The following is a 17,143-nucleotide window of genomic DNA, read 5'->3' as shown; positions in this document are numbered from 1 at the left end:
GAGGTAAAGAACCCCATTAGAAAAACGAGTTAAAAAATCTGGGGTATTTTACTCACCTTACACTATGGAATAATTTTAGATCCCAAACATCGAAAAAAAAACACTTTCACGTACGCACTTACAAATGAAGAGATTTCCTATTATTAACACAAGAAAAACCACAAAGATTGAAGTTAATATATGATCGGTAGTCCAGGAATGATCCCCGAAATGTCCTCTACCGATATCGGAAATGGATAGCTCAACCAACTCGCGTTCGCGTGAAGTTTTCATCTCTGAGTAAGAATTCCTCAGTTAGTGGCGTGTCATATAGAAGTCTACGTTTCCTACCATCCTTGAGAATAACGAAAAGTTTTCCATCGATACTGTACGAGTTTTGCACACAGTTGACATGATACGCTTCCTTTAGTCTGTCCTGGTTATATTTGGTGAGATCTTCAAATACGGAAATTCCCGTCCCTTTCAGGATCTTCCTTGCTCTCAAGATTTCGTGCTTTTTAGTCCTATGGGTAAACTTTACAATCACATTTCGTTTTTTCCCGTGCACAAATTTTCCCAGTCTATGCGTTATGTCTATTTCATCACCTCGTAATGCAACCTTCAATTTGGAGTTCACCAGAGATACTACTTTCTCCTTACATTCCTGAACAGTCTCTTTCTCTGATGTATCTTCTAGGCCGAAAATTCTGATTGAGTTCTTCCGTCCATGCTGTTCTAGGTCATTATATTTCTCTTCAGACCATTGTTGGGATTTCTGTAGTTCGGTGTAGCGATCCTGTAACTCTGTCACAGTTTTCCGGAGAGAAATATTATCCTTTTCAAGATCGAAAATCCGTCCCTCCAAAACCTCAATGAGCTCTCTGTTTTCTCTCTTTAAGTCATTTTGTAGCTTTTCAAACTTATCCTCCAATCTTTCTGTAAATCTGGTCATTCTCTTGTCCATCTCAGGCTTTGTTATAAGATTCCCCACCTGAGCACTAATTTCATCAAGCCGATCATCAGTTGATCTCGTTCCAATGGAAATAGAAGATTTCGAATGTTTTCCAATGGGTGGTGGCATGATTACAAAAGATTCACAACAGTTTATATAATGATATGATGATTCCACGTACACGTAGTAAACACGTATACACAGGCTAAGTCCGTGCAAATAGTCGGCGGGCGAGCGGTGAATGGTTGTCACGCGGTATAGGAACTACATATAGCCCATTGTTAGATTTTCAATGTCTATAAAAACACACTTTTAGACGTAAAACCATCTAAATTTTGCAATAGCTTGAAGCACATGTACGTAGTCAACACACAGACCAAAAATTGAGACTGGTCATTTGCTAAAAACTCGGATATAATCCAACTTCGTCAGAGCAAAAAATCGTGTGTCCGCACAGGTCCGCGTGACCTTGACCACCACCAAGACTAGGAATCTGACATCAACCAGATCCTGCCTCCGCTAAGTTGACCCTAATAGCTGCAGTAAATGACAAGTGACATTTTGGATTTCTTCAATACTACATTAGATAATGTATTACCACGATATTCAGTGTCTTCTAAAACCCTTGAATCAATTTTTGTTGAAATCTAAAATTTTGACTCCTTTGTGGGATATGACAGTCATAATGATTTCTCCAGTGTCAGGCCCAAATAATGTCAGTTTAAGCCATGATGTCAAAGATATCTCTTAGACAGGCAGGTGAGCTATAATTCTAATAATATACAAATTGTTAAACAAAATGTAGATGATTCTCCTAGCTTAAAAAAAAACCCAGTTACCAAGTTAGGAGAATCAAACCATGGAGCCCATCAAATACAGTTCTCACAATCCACTTTCTACTTACCCATGTGGCTTACTGATCCGCGAGTCTGTCACATCATATTCCCCGACCTGTGTGTGTATCCACTCAAAGGTACGTTTGGTGCGGTTATGGTTTTCAACTTTCTTGTCAAGCTCTTTTCTTTCGATCTCCTGCTGGCGTGCTGCAGAAATGGAAAACAATAATTACACAATACCATGTCACATAAACATGCAGCTATTCAGATCTATAATTCACAAGAATGATAATAGGTTTCTGTAATGTTATTTAAATGCTTTACAATCCATTAACAACTGATGGTCTCCCTTACGTGATGCTAGTGTGATCTGGGAGACCTAAAATCCTTGTGCCAGAGTGAAACTGAGCTTGACTTTATTTTACTGTCTCACTGAAGCAACATAGTTGCTGCTTCTGACAAAGCCATTCATGGGAACATACAATACATTCTCAGCTCAGTAGATAAACACTCTTCTACATTTACTTACACATGAACATGATGACGATTTGAATTAGGACAATGAAAGCTTACCTTGGAAGTACTCCTTCCGTGGCAGGGTTTTCCTGGATGGTTGGACTACTGTCCTTATATTGGTTGTCTCCTCAAGTTTCCTGAACAGTGCTAGCCTCTGTTTGGGATCTAACAATGAGAAAATAAGATAACAACATATCTTCAGAAATATATCCAGTGTACATTATCACTGTAATTATGCTTGTAACAAGAGGCCCATGGGCCTTAACGGTCACCTGATATTTGACACAAATTAGTTATGTATTTTACTGATGTCTTTTATTCATGAAATAGGAACATACATCTAAAAGTTCTACATACAAAGTTCCAATAAGCCTGGTGCATATTTACTCACATTACAGTATTCACAAGGTTCAATGATTATTATTGCAAAGGGCAATAACTCCATAAATAAGTTAGAGTCGAATCAAGCTTATTTTCAAACTTATTTGAGATTTTTACAATATTAGTCTACATAGAAAGTTTCATCAAGCTTGGTACAAATTTACTCAAGTTACCTTTTCACAAGATTCAATAATTATAATTGCTAAAGGCAATAACTCCATAAATTACGATTTATTCAGGTCGTAAATTACTATCGAATCATGCTGATTTTCAAAGTCATAAGAGATCTTTCCAATGTCAGTCTACATACAAAGTTTCATTCAGCTCTGTTGATATTTACTCAAGTTATCGCGTTCACAATGTCTATTAATAATTATTAGAGCAAAGGGCAATAACTCCGCAAATTACAATCGAATCACACTGATTTTCAAACTCGTCTGAAATTTTTTTAATGTTAGTCTACATATAAAGTTTCATTAAGCTCGGTTCCTATTTACTCAAGTAATTACATTCACAATATCTAATAATAATTTTTAGAGCAAAGGGCAAACACTCCGCAAATTTCTATCAAATCATGCTGATTTTTAAACTCGTCCGAGATCTTTCTAATGTTAGTCTACATGCAAAGTTTCATTAAGATCGGTTTATATTTACCCAAGTTATCACGTTCACCAGTAAATTTTTACGGACAACGGACGACGACGGACAAAAGACTATCGCAATAGGTCACCATGACCTATGGTCAGGTGACCTAAAAATGCAGTTACATATGGGTAGGTCAATATGAAGAAAATCTCCGACAATAGTTTACCTAGTTTGCCGAGTTTCTTTCTCCGTTCAGCGTTATACTTCATTTTCTTTGCTCTCTGCATCATCAGAATGGCTGTTTGGTTGTCTTTAAACCCCCTGAAAAATGTTGATAGTATGATAAACATGTAATGTCTGTCATATCGATGCTGTAACTAGTAGTTTAACAATTTATGATAAAATACATCCTTTCTTACTAGAGGCAAATTAGTGAAATGGTGATTATACTTCAAAATCATTAGAAAAATTTCACATACCAAATTGAAGAAAACAAATAAAGAAAGTAAATAATACATATGCACTTATTGACCCCAGACAGAAATAAACCAACCATTCCTGTGTGAGTTTCTCCTCTTTCTTGGACAACACTGACCGATGACTGTCCATGCCACTGATCGTACCGCTGGCCAGAGAGGACGGAGGCCTGGACTGAATGTTAGATAGGGGTGAGTCCATTCCCCGCCACGCCTTTCTTGGCTGCCCTGGGGGATGGGGCTTATCTCCCAGGTCCAAGTAAGGCACATGGTCAGCTGAAGGTAGCTTTCCTGACGGAGGTTTTCCCAGGACAGCATGGCTGAAGGTAACCAGAGATAAAATGTTTACCTTATTAAGTAACTTATTCCTTTGACCAGCTTATTATAATAATTTCTCAGACAATCAAGGGGTTTTATGCCATCAAGATCCAGTATGTAATGATAAAACTCTAATATCTTCTAAAACCATTATCTTTCTTGAAAGAAAATCAATTTATATAAGACACATGTTGATCAAAATGAAATGATCTTTTATCAGAACCATACCAAGAAACTAATGATTATATCTATCATCCATCTTATCAATATATGTAAGGAGTGTGCATCTACAAAGCATGTTTACATCAAACCTATATCATTTATATGGATATAAATGTGATTTAGATAATATTATTCATTATTAAATATAATCAAAAGAAAAAAAGAAAATCGGGTAAAACGAAAATTAAATCAATGGCAGATTGTATGTTATAACCTACCTGGCAGGAATCTGAGGTGTTTCTGGTGGTTTCCAGTCATCCAGCATATTCTAAAAGAGACATACAGAATTTCACCTATATATAGATACAGAATTTCACCTATATATAGATACAGAATTTCACCTATATATAGATACAGAATTTCACCTATATATAGATAACAGTAGCATCATGGCATTATTTGTATTACACAGAAAGTTCTGATGAGCTTTTTGACCATAACAAAATATCCTGTGTAAACTGATCAGGTTTCCATGGTATTTGATAAAACAAATCAGGTTTTAAACCTATTAGCATATGAAATGTAAGGAAACAGTTCTCTCATACAGACCATGGCCAAAAGTATCCCAAGGATATATATATCATCATTATTTATTTACCTCATCAAAATTGAATTCACCCAAATCCACCTCATCAAAATCTTCATCTTCAGATTCTTCAAATCGGGCAAACTCTAAGGCCTTTTCCAGTTTGTTCCTAAGGTTGTATCCTCTAAACACAGCCTGTAAACATTGATACAAACTCTGTAATATCTGGCTTCTATCCTCTAAACACAGCCTGTAAACATTGATACAAACTCTGTAATATCTGGCTACTATCCCCCAAACACAGCCTGTAAACATTGATACAAACTCTGTAACATCTGCCTACTATCCCCCAAACATAGCCTGTAAACATTGATATAAACTCTGTAATATCTGGCTACTATCCTCTAAACACAGCCTGTAAACATTGATACAAACTCTGTAATATCTGGCTACTATCCTCTAAACACAGCCTGTAAACATTGATACAAACTCTGTAATATCTGGCTACTATCTAGTTACTTCTCTCAGAAGCTAGATAGGATACATGACTTCATATCTAGTTACTTCTCTCAGAAGCTAGATAGGATACATGACTTCATATCTAGTTACTTCTCTCAGGAGCTAGATAGGATACATGACTTCATATCTAGTTACTTCTCTCAGAAGCTAGATAGGATACATGACTTCATATCTAGTTACTTCTCTCAGAAGCTAGATAGGATGCATGACTTCATATCTAGTTACTTCTCTCAGAAGCTAGATAGGATACATGACTTCATATCTAGTTACTTCTCTCAGAAGCTAGATAGGATACATGACTTCATATCTAGTTACTTCTCTCAGGAGCTAGATAGGATACATGACTTCATATCTAGTTACTTCTCTCTCAGAAGCTAGATAGGATACATGACTTCATATCTAGTTACTTCTCTCAGGAGCTAGATAGGATGCATGACTTCATATCTAGTTACTTCTCTCAGAAGCTAGATAGGATACATGACTTCATATCTAGTTACTTCTCTCAGGAGCTAGATAGGATGCATGACTTCATATCTAGTTACTTCTCTCAGAAGCTAGATAGGATACATGACTTCATATCTAGTTACTTCTCTCAGGAGCTAGATAGGATACATGACTTCATATCTAGTTACTTCTCTCAGAAGCTAGATAGGATACATGACTTCATATCTAGTTACTTCTCTCAGAAGCTAGATAGATATACATGACTTCATATCTAGTTACTTCTCTCAGAAGCTAGATAGGATACATGACTTCATATCTAGTTACTTCTCTCTCAGGAGCTAGATAGGATACATGACTTCATATCTAGTTACTTCTCTCAGAAGCTAGATAGGATACATGACTTCATATCTAGTTACTTCTCTCAGGAGCTAGATAGGATACATGACTTCATATCTAGTTACTTCTCTCAGAAGCTAGATAGGATACATGACTTCATATCTAGTTACTTCTCTCAGAAGCTAGATAGGATACATGACTTCATATCTAGTTACTTCTCTCAGAAGCTAGATAGGATACATGACTTCATATCTAGTTACTTCTCTCAGAAGCTAGATAGGATACATGACTTCATATCTAGTTACTTCTCTCAGAAGCTAGATAGGATGCATCTACTTTCAGAGCTAGAAGGATGCATGACTTCATATCTAGTTACTTCTCTCAGAAGCTAGATAGGATACATGACTTCATATCTAGTTACTTCTCTCAGAAGCTAGATAGGATACATGACTTCATATCTAGTTACTTCTCTCAGAAGCTAGATAGGATACATGACTTCATATCTAGTTTCTTCTCTCAGAAGCCTAAATAACATAAAAATATTTTGACACAGAATTATTGACCTACCAATATCTGTATTACCTTAGCCTCATACAATTTAATACCTGTATTTTGTTGAGAATCACATGACCTAACCTACATGTATTTTGTGAGCATGTCATGTGATCAAACTTATTTGTATTTTTGTACATGCTATAAGACCTAACTTACCTGTATTTTGTGGACATGTCATGTGACCTAACCTACATGTATTTTGTGGACGCATCATGAGACCTAACTTACATGTATTTTGTGTACTGTCATGTGACCTAACTTACCTGTATTTTGGTAGCTGCGCGGTGAAGTTCCTGTAACACCTCGTAGTCTACATCAGACATGTTGTGGTGAACATATAAGTCCTCAGCTAGTAACCTCTTCCTTACACAATAGCCTCGCCAGGCAGCCTGTATCATAATGGCTGACTTCTCCCTTTGTAACCTAGGAAACAACAACAGATTCAGTAATAGGTAATCTTATCTAAGAGATGTTTGTTTACCTGGAGACCAAAGAACTAAATGGAGATATACATCAGGGATAAAAATTTCACTTCTTCTATACATCACCTTTATGTTAATGAGAATTTCCATTTTTCTAATTTATTTTTTAAAAGTATACAGATCTGCTTTTCAAACATCAAATAAGTTGTGAAAAATTAATTATTTAACCTTGGATACACTATAAATTTAGAAAGCTTACCTGTGTGTTTCTGAATCTTTGTCTCTTTCTAGAAACTTGCCGACCATATCAGCAGTTATCTTTGGTTCCTTGCCAGTATTTGTGTGATTGTTATTGACAGAAGCATTTTCACCCTGGAGAGCGCGCTCAAACATTTCCTTTGGACTAACATACTGTTCCTCTCTGACGACGGGCGCAGGTTTGGTCCGACCAGATCGAGGATGACTAACAGTTCTTGGCGTAGATGGTGCTGTAGGCACAGTCATTGTCACCTCACCATACTCGTGAGAGTTACGATACTCGACAGCAATGTGGTGCATTTTATCACAAAATTTGTAGTGTATGTCACACATATGAGACAAGTTGATCTGACCGTGGCTTTCTAGTGACCTACAGAAAATAAGAGTAAAACATTTATCTATAGCATTTGACCTTGACCTGAAGTGAAACATAATCAGTATTAAAACTTATCATGATTTATTTTCATCATCATCTTACTGGTGAAATTCTTTAAAAAAAAATGTGTATAGTGTTTTGAGTACATTTTCAGTTATAGAAGGCTTCAATCAGACAAAACATGATGATCTGGATCCATCCTATGACCATATTAGAAACACGACACAAACTTGATACACACACGCCCTTCAGTAACAGTGAAGTCTTGATCTATCTGTGACCTTGAGTTACACCATGACCTTCATTCACACTTTAACGTTAAGTCACAAAATGTCCTTGATACATAGCTTACTTCAAGTCCTGATCCAGTTTATGTGTAGCGTCCTGAAACACTTTCGCTTGTATTACACACATGGCCTCGAAACTGTTGCGTGGTCTGATTGGTGAATTACTGTCATGTGACCCTGCGTACTCAGCACTGTCAAGGGATGATAGTCTGGGAAACATCTCGGCAAGTTTGGACCTAGGAATTAGTAAAATAGAGGTTTGTGTGATTGAAGGATGGGGGGGGGGGGGTCTCTGAAGTAGATACTACCTGTACCTCTAACATGTACTGATCAGTTTCTTAGTTAATATAAACAGACACATATATTGGGAGTATCAGCTGAAATATTCTCTCACATACATAGCTATATTGCATCCAGTCATAATATGGCCTGGTTTGAAAACCCATACAGTAATTTACATTGATTAGAGGTTATCTATGGTATTATAATCCTCAATGAAGTAAAAATGAAGGACCTACCTAAGTTCTGAATCCTCCTCCAGGGCTGGGTTATCTATCACTCCAAGTTTCTCTAAATACACACAACCACACAAACACTTGTTAAGCACCTCAGCATCTGGAACAGGAGAAAACATCTAACTTATTTGTGTCAACAGTATATTAAACATCCATGAATATCCATGAGGTATTTCACTTATAGAAGTGAATGATTAAGTGGTAGAACATTAACTTCCTGGATACTGTGGCAGAATGTTGGATTTCTCAACCACTAGGGTACTGCAGCCACCTCATCAAATATGATATATTGTACTCACCCATAATTTGGTTACTACCAACATCCACATCCCGCAGTAAATGGAACACTTCAAAGTTGACTAGATGTTCAATGCTGCAAATGAAAACTTCGCATTAGAAAATATCTGTTACCAAGTAAACTTAGTATTGCTGAAGCAACACAAGTCCCTAATGGGCCCCCAAAACTTCTCAGAAAGCTATTTATCAACTGAGTTATATCTGGCTGTAAAATTGACATTGACCTTAACCTATTAACTCTGAAACTCCAACTTGTCTTGGATATGTAATAGCTTACCTGTTTTGCTAAGGCTTACCTGTTTTGACTAAGGTCGAGTTTCTGCAGTAGGGGGAACCAACAGAGAGCCAGTCCCTTGATACAGTCCAGACTGTTGTCCTCTAAACACAATGTCTGTAGTAGCACCTGATTCTTCAGATCGGGCAGCTGTAACATTATAGTATGATCATCACGACACATGGCTCAAAAATATCTACTGTATATTTAATTATTGGAACCTTTCTCTTATAAAGATTGTACATCATATATCCTTTGATTTTATTAATACTAGTTGCACATGTCTTGTGGACTATAATAATAGAGAACTAGGCGTGTTCAGATCACATTTACCAATTGCAAAGCTACAGAAGATTGTATTCATTCCTGTATAGAACAAGCACCCGTCTTGCATATCATTTTATTGATATCATCATCTGAGCACCTTTTTAGGAGAATCCTGAAGAATATTTTCAAAACAGAGTTTGAGGACCTGGGGGGAGGGGTTAGTGTACCTATACATACCTGAAGTAGGTTGTTAGAGGAGAGTTTGAGGACCTAGGGGGAGGGGTTAGTGTACCTATACATACCTGAAGTAGGTTGTTAGAGGAGAGTTTGAGGACCTAGGGGGGAGGGGTTAGTGTACCTATACATACCTGAAGTAGGTTGGTAGAGGAGAGTTTGAGGACCTGGGGGGGGGGGGTTAGTGTACCTATACATACCTGAAGAAGGTTGTTAGAGGAGAGTTTGAGGACCTAGGGGGAGGGGTTAGTGTACCTATACATACCTGAAGAAGGTTGTTAGAGGAGAGTTTGAGGACCTGGGGGGGGGGTTAGTGTACCTATACATACCTGAAGTAGGTTGTTAGAGGAGAGTTTGAGGACCTAGGGGAGGGGTTAGTGTACCTATACATACCTGAAGTAGGTTGTTAGAGGAGAGTTGAGGACCTAGGGGGAGGGGTTTAGTGTGTACCTATACATACCTGAAGTAGGTTGTTAGAGGAGAGTTTGAGGACCTGGGGGGAGGGTTAGTGTACCTATACATACCTGAAGTAGGTTGTAGAGGAGAGTTTGAGGACCTAGGGGGAGGGGTTAGTGTACCTATACATACCTGTGTAAGGTTGTTAGAGGAGAGTTTGAGGACCTAGGGGAGGGTTAGTGTACCTATACATACCTGAAGTAGGTTGTTAGAGGAGAGTTTGAGGACCTAGGGGGAGGGGTTAGTGTACATACATACCTGAAGTAGGTTGTAGAGGAGAGTTTGAGGACCTAGGGGGAGGGGTTAGTGTACCTATACATACCTGAAGTAGGTTGTTAGAGGAGAGTTTGAGGACCTAGGGGGAGGGGTTAGTGTACCTATACATACCTGAAGTAGGTTGTTAGAGGAGAGTTTGAGGACCTAGGGGGGGGGGGGTTAGTGTACCTATACATACCTGAAGTAGGTTGGTTAGAGGAGAGTTTGAGGACCTAGGGGGAGGGGTTAGTGTACCTATACATACCTGAAGAAGGTTGTTAGAGGAGAGTTTGAGGACCTAGGGGGAGGGGTTAGTGTACCTATACATACCTGAAGAAGGTTGTTAGAGGAGAGTTTGAGGACCTGGGGGGAGAGGTTAGTGTACCTATACATACCTGAAGTAGGTTGTTAGAGGAGAGTTTGAGGACCTAGGGGGAGGGGTTAGTGTACCTATACATACCTGAAGAAGATTGTTAGAGGAGAGTTTTAGGACCTAGGGGGAGAGGTTAGTGTACCTATACATACCTGAAGTAGGTTGGTAGAGGAGAGTTTGAGGACCTAGGGGGAGGGGTTAGTGTACCTATACATACCTGAAGTAGGTTGTTAGAGGAGAGTTTGAGGACCTAGGGGGAGGGGTTAGTGTACCTATACATACCTGAAGTAGGTTGTTAGAGGAGAGTTTGAGGACCTAGAGGGAGGGGTTAGTGTACCTATACATACCTGAAGAAGGTTGTTAGAGGAGAGTTTGAGGACCTGGGGGGAGAGGTTAGTGTACCTATACATACCTGAAGTAGGTTGTTAGAGGAGAGTTTGAGGACCTAGGGGGAGGGGTTAGTGTACCTATACATACCTGAAGAAGGTTGTTAGAGGAGAGTTTGAGGACCTAGGGGAGGGGTTAGTGTACCTATACATACCTGAAGAAGGTTGTTAGAGGAGAGTTTGAGGACCTGGGGGAGATGGGGGTTAGTGTACCTATACATACCTGAAGTAGGTTGTTAGAGGAGAGTTTGAGGACCTGGGGGGAGATGTTAGTGTACCTATACATACCTGAAGAAGGTTGTTAGAGGAGAGTTTGAGGACCTGGGGGGAGAGGTTAGTGTACCTATACATACCTGAAGTAGGTTGGTAGAGGATGAGTTTGAAGACCTGTTAAACATGGGGGAGGGGTTAGTGTACCTATACATACCTGAAGTAGGTTGTTAGAGGAGAGTTTGAGGACCTGGGGGAGGGGTTAGTGTACCTATACATACCTGAAGAAGGTTGTTAGAGGAGAGTTTGAGGACCTAGGGGGGGAGGGGTTAGTGTACCTATACATACCTGAAGTAGGTTGTTAGAGGAGAGTTTGAGGACCTAGGGGGAGGGGTTAGTGTACCTATACATACCTGAAGTAGGTTGTTAGAGGAGAGTTTGAGGACCTGGGGGAGGGGTTAGTGTACCTATACATACCTGAAGAAGGTTGTTAGAGGAGAGTTTGAGGACCTAGGGGGGGGGTTAGTGTACCTATACATACCTGAAGAAGGTTGTTAGAGGAGAGTTTGAGGACCTGTAAGGGGGAGGGGTTAGTGTACCTATACATACCTGAAGAAGGTTGTTAGAGGAGAGTTTGAGGACCTAGGGGGAGGGGTTAGTGTACCTATACATACCTGAAGAAGATTGTTAGAGGAGAGTTTGAGGACCTAGGGGGAGGGGTTAATGTACCTATACATACCTGAAGAAGATTGTTAGAGGACAGTTTGAGGACCTGGAGGAGACACAGCCTATTGAGGTCCTGACAGTCCTGTAGGTGGTTATGGGAGATGTCTAACACCTGGATGGTGGGCGTGTCCCCCAAACTACTTGTACTGATCAGCTGGTTATTGGACAGATCAACCGTATGTAAACGTCGTAACGAGTGCAAACCACCTGTGGGGAAATAAAGTGGCATGTGTCACTATAATAAATAAGAATGTTATCCATTAAATTAATGATTTCATGTATTCAAAGTATGTACGTATAGAACTTTTGCAGAATTATAAACTACTCCAACAGCAAATATATAATAAGCCATGGAAGATCTAGTCCATTAAATGTTACAGGCAAAAGCAAATTTCTTGTTATATATATGTTTAAAATTCAATTCATGCTTAATTTTTTTATAATAATTTTTTAGCAGTTTGATGGTCATATGCTTGCTTAAATCCTGCCCACATAAATATTTATTCCTAACACCAGCTAGATTTCAAAATACATAATGTACCACTTTGGTATACTCTTACCAACTAGATAAATCACTACTCTGACTTCTACCTACCTATCCGTGTAAGTCTGTTGTGAGACAGGTCTAACCAGCGCAGATTCCCACAGCCATCCAGTCCATGTATGACACTTAATTTATTGTGAGATAGATTCACATAGGATAGGTTTCCGAGGTCCTTCAAGTCTACATACTCAATAAAGTTGTGCTGAAAATAAAATATTAACATTGTACTATTTGTAGATTTGAAGTTTCTATCTCTCAATTTACTATGTTACATTCATACAAATGTAATGAATCTCCTGATAACTAAACACTTTGTTTGTTTATGTCCTAGTAACAGTCCAGGACCATTTACAGTTTTGGAGGTGTATAAAAAGCTGGAGTACCAGAGGAAAACCACCAACCTACTGTCAGTACCTTATAACTGCCCCACATGGAATTCAAATTTGAAACCTAGAGGTAGAGGGCTTGTGGCAATTTGTTGGAACATCTTGACCACTCCGCCACCACTTTGTACCATTAGGAGCAGACTCTACATAAAACCTAAACAGGCTGTAGCTATATGACTGACTGGTGTACCATACCTTGAAGTAAACAAGCCTTAGCTATATGACTGACTGGTGTACCATACCTTGAAGTAAACAAGCCTTAGCTATATGACTGACTGGTGTACCATACCTTGAAGTAAACAAGCCTTAGCTATATGACTGACTGGTGTACCATACCTTGAAGTAAACAAGCCGTAGCTATATGACTGACTGGTGTACCATACCTTGAAGTAAACAAGCCTTAGCTATATGACTGACTGGTGTACCATACCTTGAAGTAAACAAGCCTTAGCTATATGACTGACTGGTGTACCATACCTTGAAGTAAACAAGCCGTAGCTATATGACTGACTGGTGTACCATACCTTGAAGTAAACAAGCCTTAGCTATATGACTGACTGGTGTACCATACCTTGAAGTAAACAAGCCGTAGCTATATGACTGACTGGTGTACCATACCTTGATGTAAACAAGCTGTAGCTATATGACTGACTGGTGTACCATACCTTGAAGTATGAAATGAGAGACGTAAGGTGCGATAACAGAGTTATCGTTCCTTCGGAACGAATGTTAACACGACAACTTTTACCTACCAACACGCTTATAACCGCAAGTTGAGTAATAAGGAAACTGACAGATACTTTTAAACAATATTTTACAGTTAAGTAAATCTGGGCGTGATCTATCGACTGAGATAGATGTTGACTGTACGAAAATTCATTTGTGTAAAATATTTTCAGTCAAACAGGCAAAAATCAACATTTTCATCTCTAGTTTCTGTTTAATTCGTCCTAGCGAACAAATGCTCATAGTTGACAAACTGAGATTCTACACATTATTAGTAAAAGTAATTCTGAACAAAATGGTATTTTTGGTTTTTGGAAATATTATACAGAACGACCACAAGACGGTCTTGGAAATTGATGGTATTTCGCAGGTTCTCAGTAAATTTCCACGGCAGACGATATTTCGGGACTTGTGGGCCTCCTTCCTTCAAAGCTTTTCTGACCGACTGGATCAATGAGTGGACCATTCACAAATGAGTCGTATTTATGAAAAAATCTGTTTATTTCATTATATAATTACTTAAATTTATCAAAAAGTTTTATAAATCTTGCAATGATATCCAAATATTTTTTGGGATTTGCGTGTATTGTGGAAATGTGTGCTGTTTGGGGCGTTCAACCGCACAAAGGATTGCAATTCGACAGCGCCACCTGGTAGAAGGAATGTGCATGGTAACGTTGTGTCACTTGTGTATCCGGTTTGAACCGGTTCGGATTGATGTTGAAAGCCGCCTCGCTGTTCAAGTTACAATCGGCAATATCAGGTAAGTAGGCATAGTTATGTATTTTAATTGTTAAAGCGATCACTATCGGCGGATGTTAGTATTATTCGCTATCTTATATTTGAGGTTGCTGTTGTTTATTATGTACCGAGTCTGATCATGACAGCGACTGAATCAAGCGTTAGGCCAGACAACACTACATAGATTGAATTTAATTTTTAAAAACAACTCGTACATGTAAACTGACAGTCTATTGTACAGATTCTGAGACAGATGCCGTTTTAATATGTTCTCCTCATATTGCTTAAAGGGACAATTCAGTAAGGCTAATTCGTTACATAACCACGAAGCAAAATATGACATTAATGTATTGTTCTACAGTCCTTATGAAACATATGACTAGAAATAGCGACAAATTCCACAACATTGTTAAGTATTTTGATTAATACCATTGAAATTCCAGATCGTTGATCAACACGATTAAGCAGATACAACATGTACGCTGTTCCCTTACCCGAGTCAAAGTCACGCACGTTAAACAAATGCAATACATAACCACTGAGGAGTTGATGAAATTATTTTTAGACAAGAACATGCATCTAATAATGTTACCACAACTGTAAGAGCGATTTGAGTATTTCTAGACAAAAAATGCTTTACTACACAGGCAAGGGTCAGGGTTCGGCATACAAGGCTATGTGTAATGGCGATTGAACATTTCACATACATTTGACTGCAGTGGGCTTTTCTGACATATCACAGTAAAACCAACTAATCTAATTTCCATTAGAACTGGTTTGTTTCCGAAATATGTGCAAGTTTTAATGAAGTCTTAGAGCGAATTGTCCCTTTAATTGTATGATTAAATTGATACCTACTTTAACTAGTAGCGTAGTTAAACCATACTGTACCCGTTATCAGATGACATGTTTTGTTGATCAGTTGCAGTCTAAAAATAGCACCGAGTATCAGCTGTACCGTGATGAGATCAAAGCGAAAGCGAAAGACACGTCCATGCGACAATATCAGGCAAGGGATATAGCCGTAAACTAAATATAGTGACAACTAGGCTTAAAGAAGAAGACAAACATGAAAACTGGTAGTTTGACAATGGATATGATGAACATTATTAGTTAGTTACATGTAGATGTGCACTGCAGTTTTACATGACACGTTGGCCTAAGCTTAACATATGCACTATTTTTACATTACCTTAAAGTTACTGTACACTTAGGGGAGGGGGGCATAGTAACAACAAGTTTTCAAAAATTAAATGTTCTGTATATCAAACACTCAACAGTCTCTTCAGTTTCGGTTTTCAGCATTTCAGAGACTTTTTAATTGATTTTTTTAAACATTTTTTTTTTTACATTTATTCTAAAAATGTTCTCTACTGGGACCCAACCAGTAGTCGTGATTATGTGCATATTCTACTGTGTGTCCAGATTTACGAATGTCTGAAGCTGCTGACGAATTCTTCATCAAGGTGTTGGTTTGTTTATGTGGAAATAATATGTTTCATGAGATGCAAAGAATTATTTTTTCCCAAATCACGACTACTGGTAGGGTCCCAGTAGTTTGTCTAAAAAATGTCTCGGTCTCCCAGCCAATTCCTGGACAAACTGAATATTTTATAATTATTAAACAATAACTTTTGGGAATAGATCTACAAAAATATATATATATATATATATATACATAAAAAAACACAACTATAAAACAGTTTTTTCTCCCTAGCGCTTTCTCGGCTCATGCCGGTCTTCAGGGGTTTGAATTCTTTTATTTGTAAAACATGACGTCATAGTACAATGACGTCATAGTAAGATTACGTCATGACATGGTACATAAAGATATTGTGAATGGTTCTGGAAGAAAATAACAAAAACATGAGGACGAAATAAAAACTAATATGAAGTTCCTTTGTCCCGTTCTGAATTTAGCACAGGTTTCATAAGTTGAATGAAATACATTTCTTTATTTTCTCTTTTTAAAAGATCTGAATTGGACATTTGATATATTGGTAAAATAAAAAAATTATCATTAGCACACATATGACAATGTTCGTTTACTGTTAAATATCTGAGATGGTCTGTTTTGGTTTGTTGTCGGTGTAATGTAACTCTCTTTCTCAATTCCATTCCTGTCTGACCAATATAAAAATCTGAGCATTTGCTACAAATAAGTGCGTATATGACATTTTTGGATGTACAATTCATATTAGTTTTAATTTTGAAATTAAAACCATTTTTGAATGTATAATTTTTACACTCTATAATAATATCACATGTTTTGCAACGCTTTTGCATACATTTAGTGACAGAAGTATTTTGCATTTTCGAATCAAGTAAAAACTTTATAAAATACGCTTTAAGGTTTTTAGGTTGACGCTTGCAATTTATTATTTTCTTGTTAGATAAAATCAATTTCATTCTGTCGCTATTTTTCATGTAATCTTCACAACCTTTTACAATTAGAAAAATATTGTAGTTGTTTGGATTAAAAGTACTGACAAAAGGTATTATATTGCTTTTGGATTCCACTTTATTCGATTTCCTTAAATGAATAGGTCCTTCTTTTTTTGCTCTTTCAACTCCATAATCTATAACTTCTTGCGGATAATGCTGTTTGCGCAGATAAAAAACTAAGTTCTCTAAGCGTTCAGCTAAAATAGTTTTATCACTTACGATTGTGATTAGACCAGCATCTAAAAGAATCCTTCGACCAAGGAAAAAAATGGAGAAGTCACCGCCATTGTCGCTTCCGGTTACAACAGATGGTACGACAT

The 17,143-nt window shown here is 37.9% G+C and overlaps 2 protein-coding genes across 2 annotated transcripts in view; both read right to left on the bottom strand.

Annotated features, from left to right (window-relative positions):
* The window catches only part of LOC138329424 (leucine-rich repeat and IQ domain-containing protein 1-like), a 49,662-nt gene that overhangs the window by 13,771 nt on the left and 18,748 nt on the right, over window positions 1-17,143 (bottom strand). Inside the window, exons 15-28 of the mRNA XM_069276418.1 lie at window positions 12,577-12,727; window positions 11,995-12,188; window positions 9,097-9,224; window positions 8,803-8,876; window positions 8,507-8,603; window positions 8,054-8,224; window positions 7,327-7,695; window positions 6,909-7,068; window positions 4,864-4,986; window positions 4,484-4,533; window positions 3,803-4,045; window positions 3,476-3,570; window positions 2,341-2,448; window positions 1,836-1,974 (exon numbers count right to left, since the gene is read on the bottom strand). Of these exons, the coding sequence (XP_069132519.1) occupies window positions 1,836-1,974; window positions 2,341-2,448; window positions 3,476-3,570; window positions 3,803-4,045; window positions 4,484-4,533; window positions 4,864-4,986; window positions 6,909-7,068; window positions 7,327-7,695; window positions 8,054-8,224; window positions 8,507-8,603; window positions 8,803-8,876; window positions 9,097-9,224; window positions 11,995-12,188; window positions 12,577-12,727 (2,102 nt within the window). The remainder of the gene's footprint in view (window positions 1-1,835; window positions 1,975-2,340; window positions 2,449-3,475; window positions 3,571-3,802; window positions 4,046-4,483; window positions 4,534-4,863; window positions 4,987-6,908; window positions 7,069-7,326; window positions 7,696-8,053; window positions 8,225-8,506; window positions 8,604-8,802; window positions 8,877-9,096; window positions 9,225-11,994; window positions 12,189-12,576; window positions 12,728-17,143) is intronic.
* On the bottom strand, window positions 45-1,710 carry LOC138329425 (uncharacterized). Its single transcript, XM_069276419.1, has one exon. It carries the CDS (start codon window positions 1,058-1,060, stop codon window positions 242-244), a length of 819 nt encoding a protein of 272 aa, XP_069132520.1. The 5' UTR covers window positions 1,061-1,710; the 3' UTR covers window positions 45-241.

This window comes from Argopecten irradians, chromosome 8 (assembly GCF_041381155.1).
Source record: "Argopecten irradians isolate NY chromosome 8, Ai_NY, whole genome shotgun sequence".
NCBI lineage: Eukaryota > Metazoa > Mollusca > Bivalvia > Pectinida > Pectinidae > Argopecten > Argopecten irradians.
This window is presented reverse-complemented; position numbering and strand designations above follow the sequence as displayed.

Bases quoted from the DNA above. Each gene is read 5' to 3' on its own strand.
- LOC138329425 (XM_069276419.1), bottom strand. From the start codon at position 1,060: ATGCCACCACCCATTGGAAAACATTCGAAATCTTCTATTTCCATTGGA.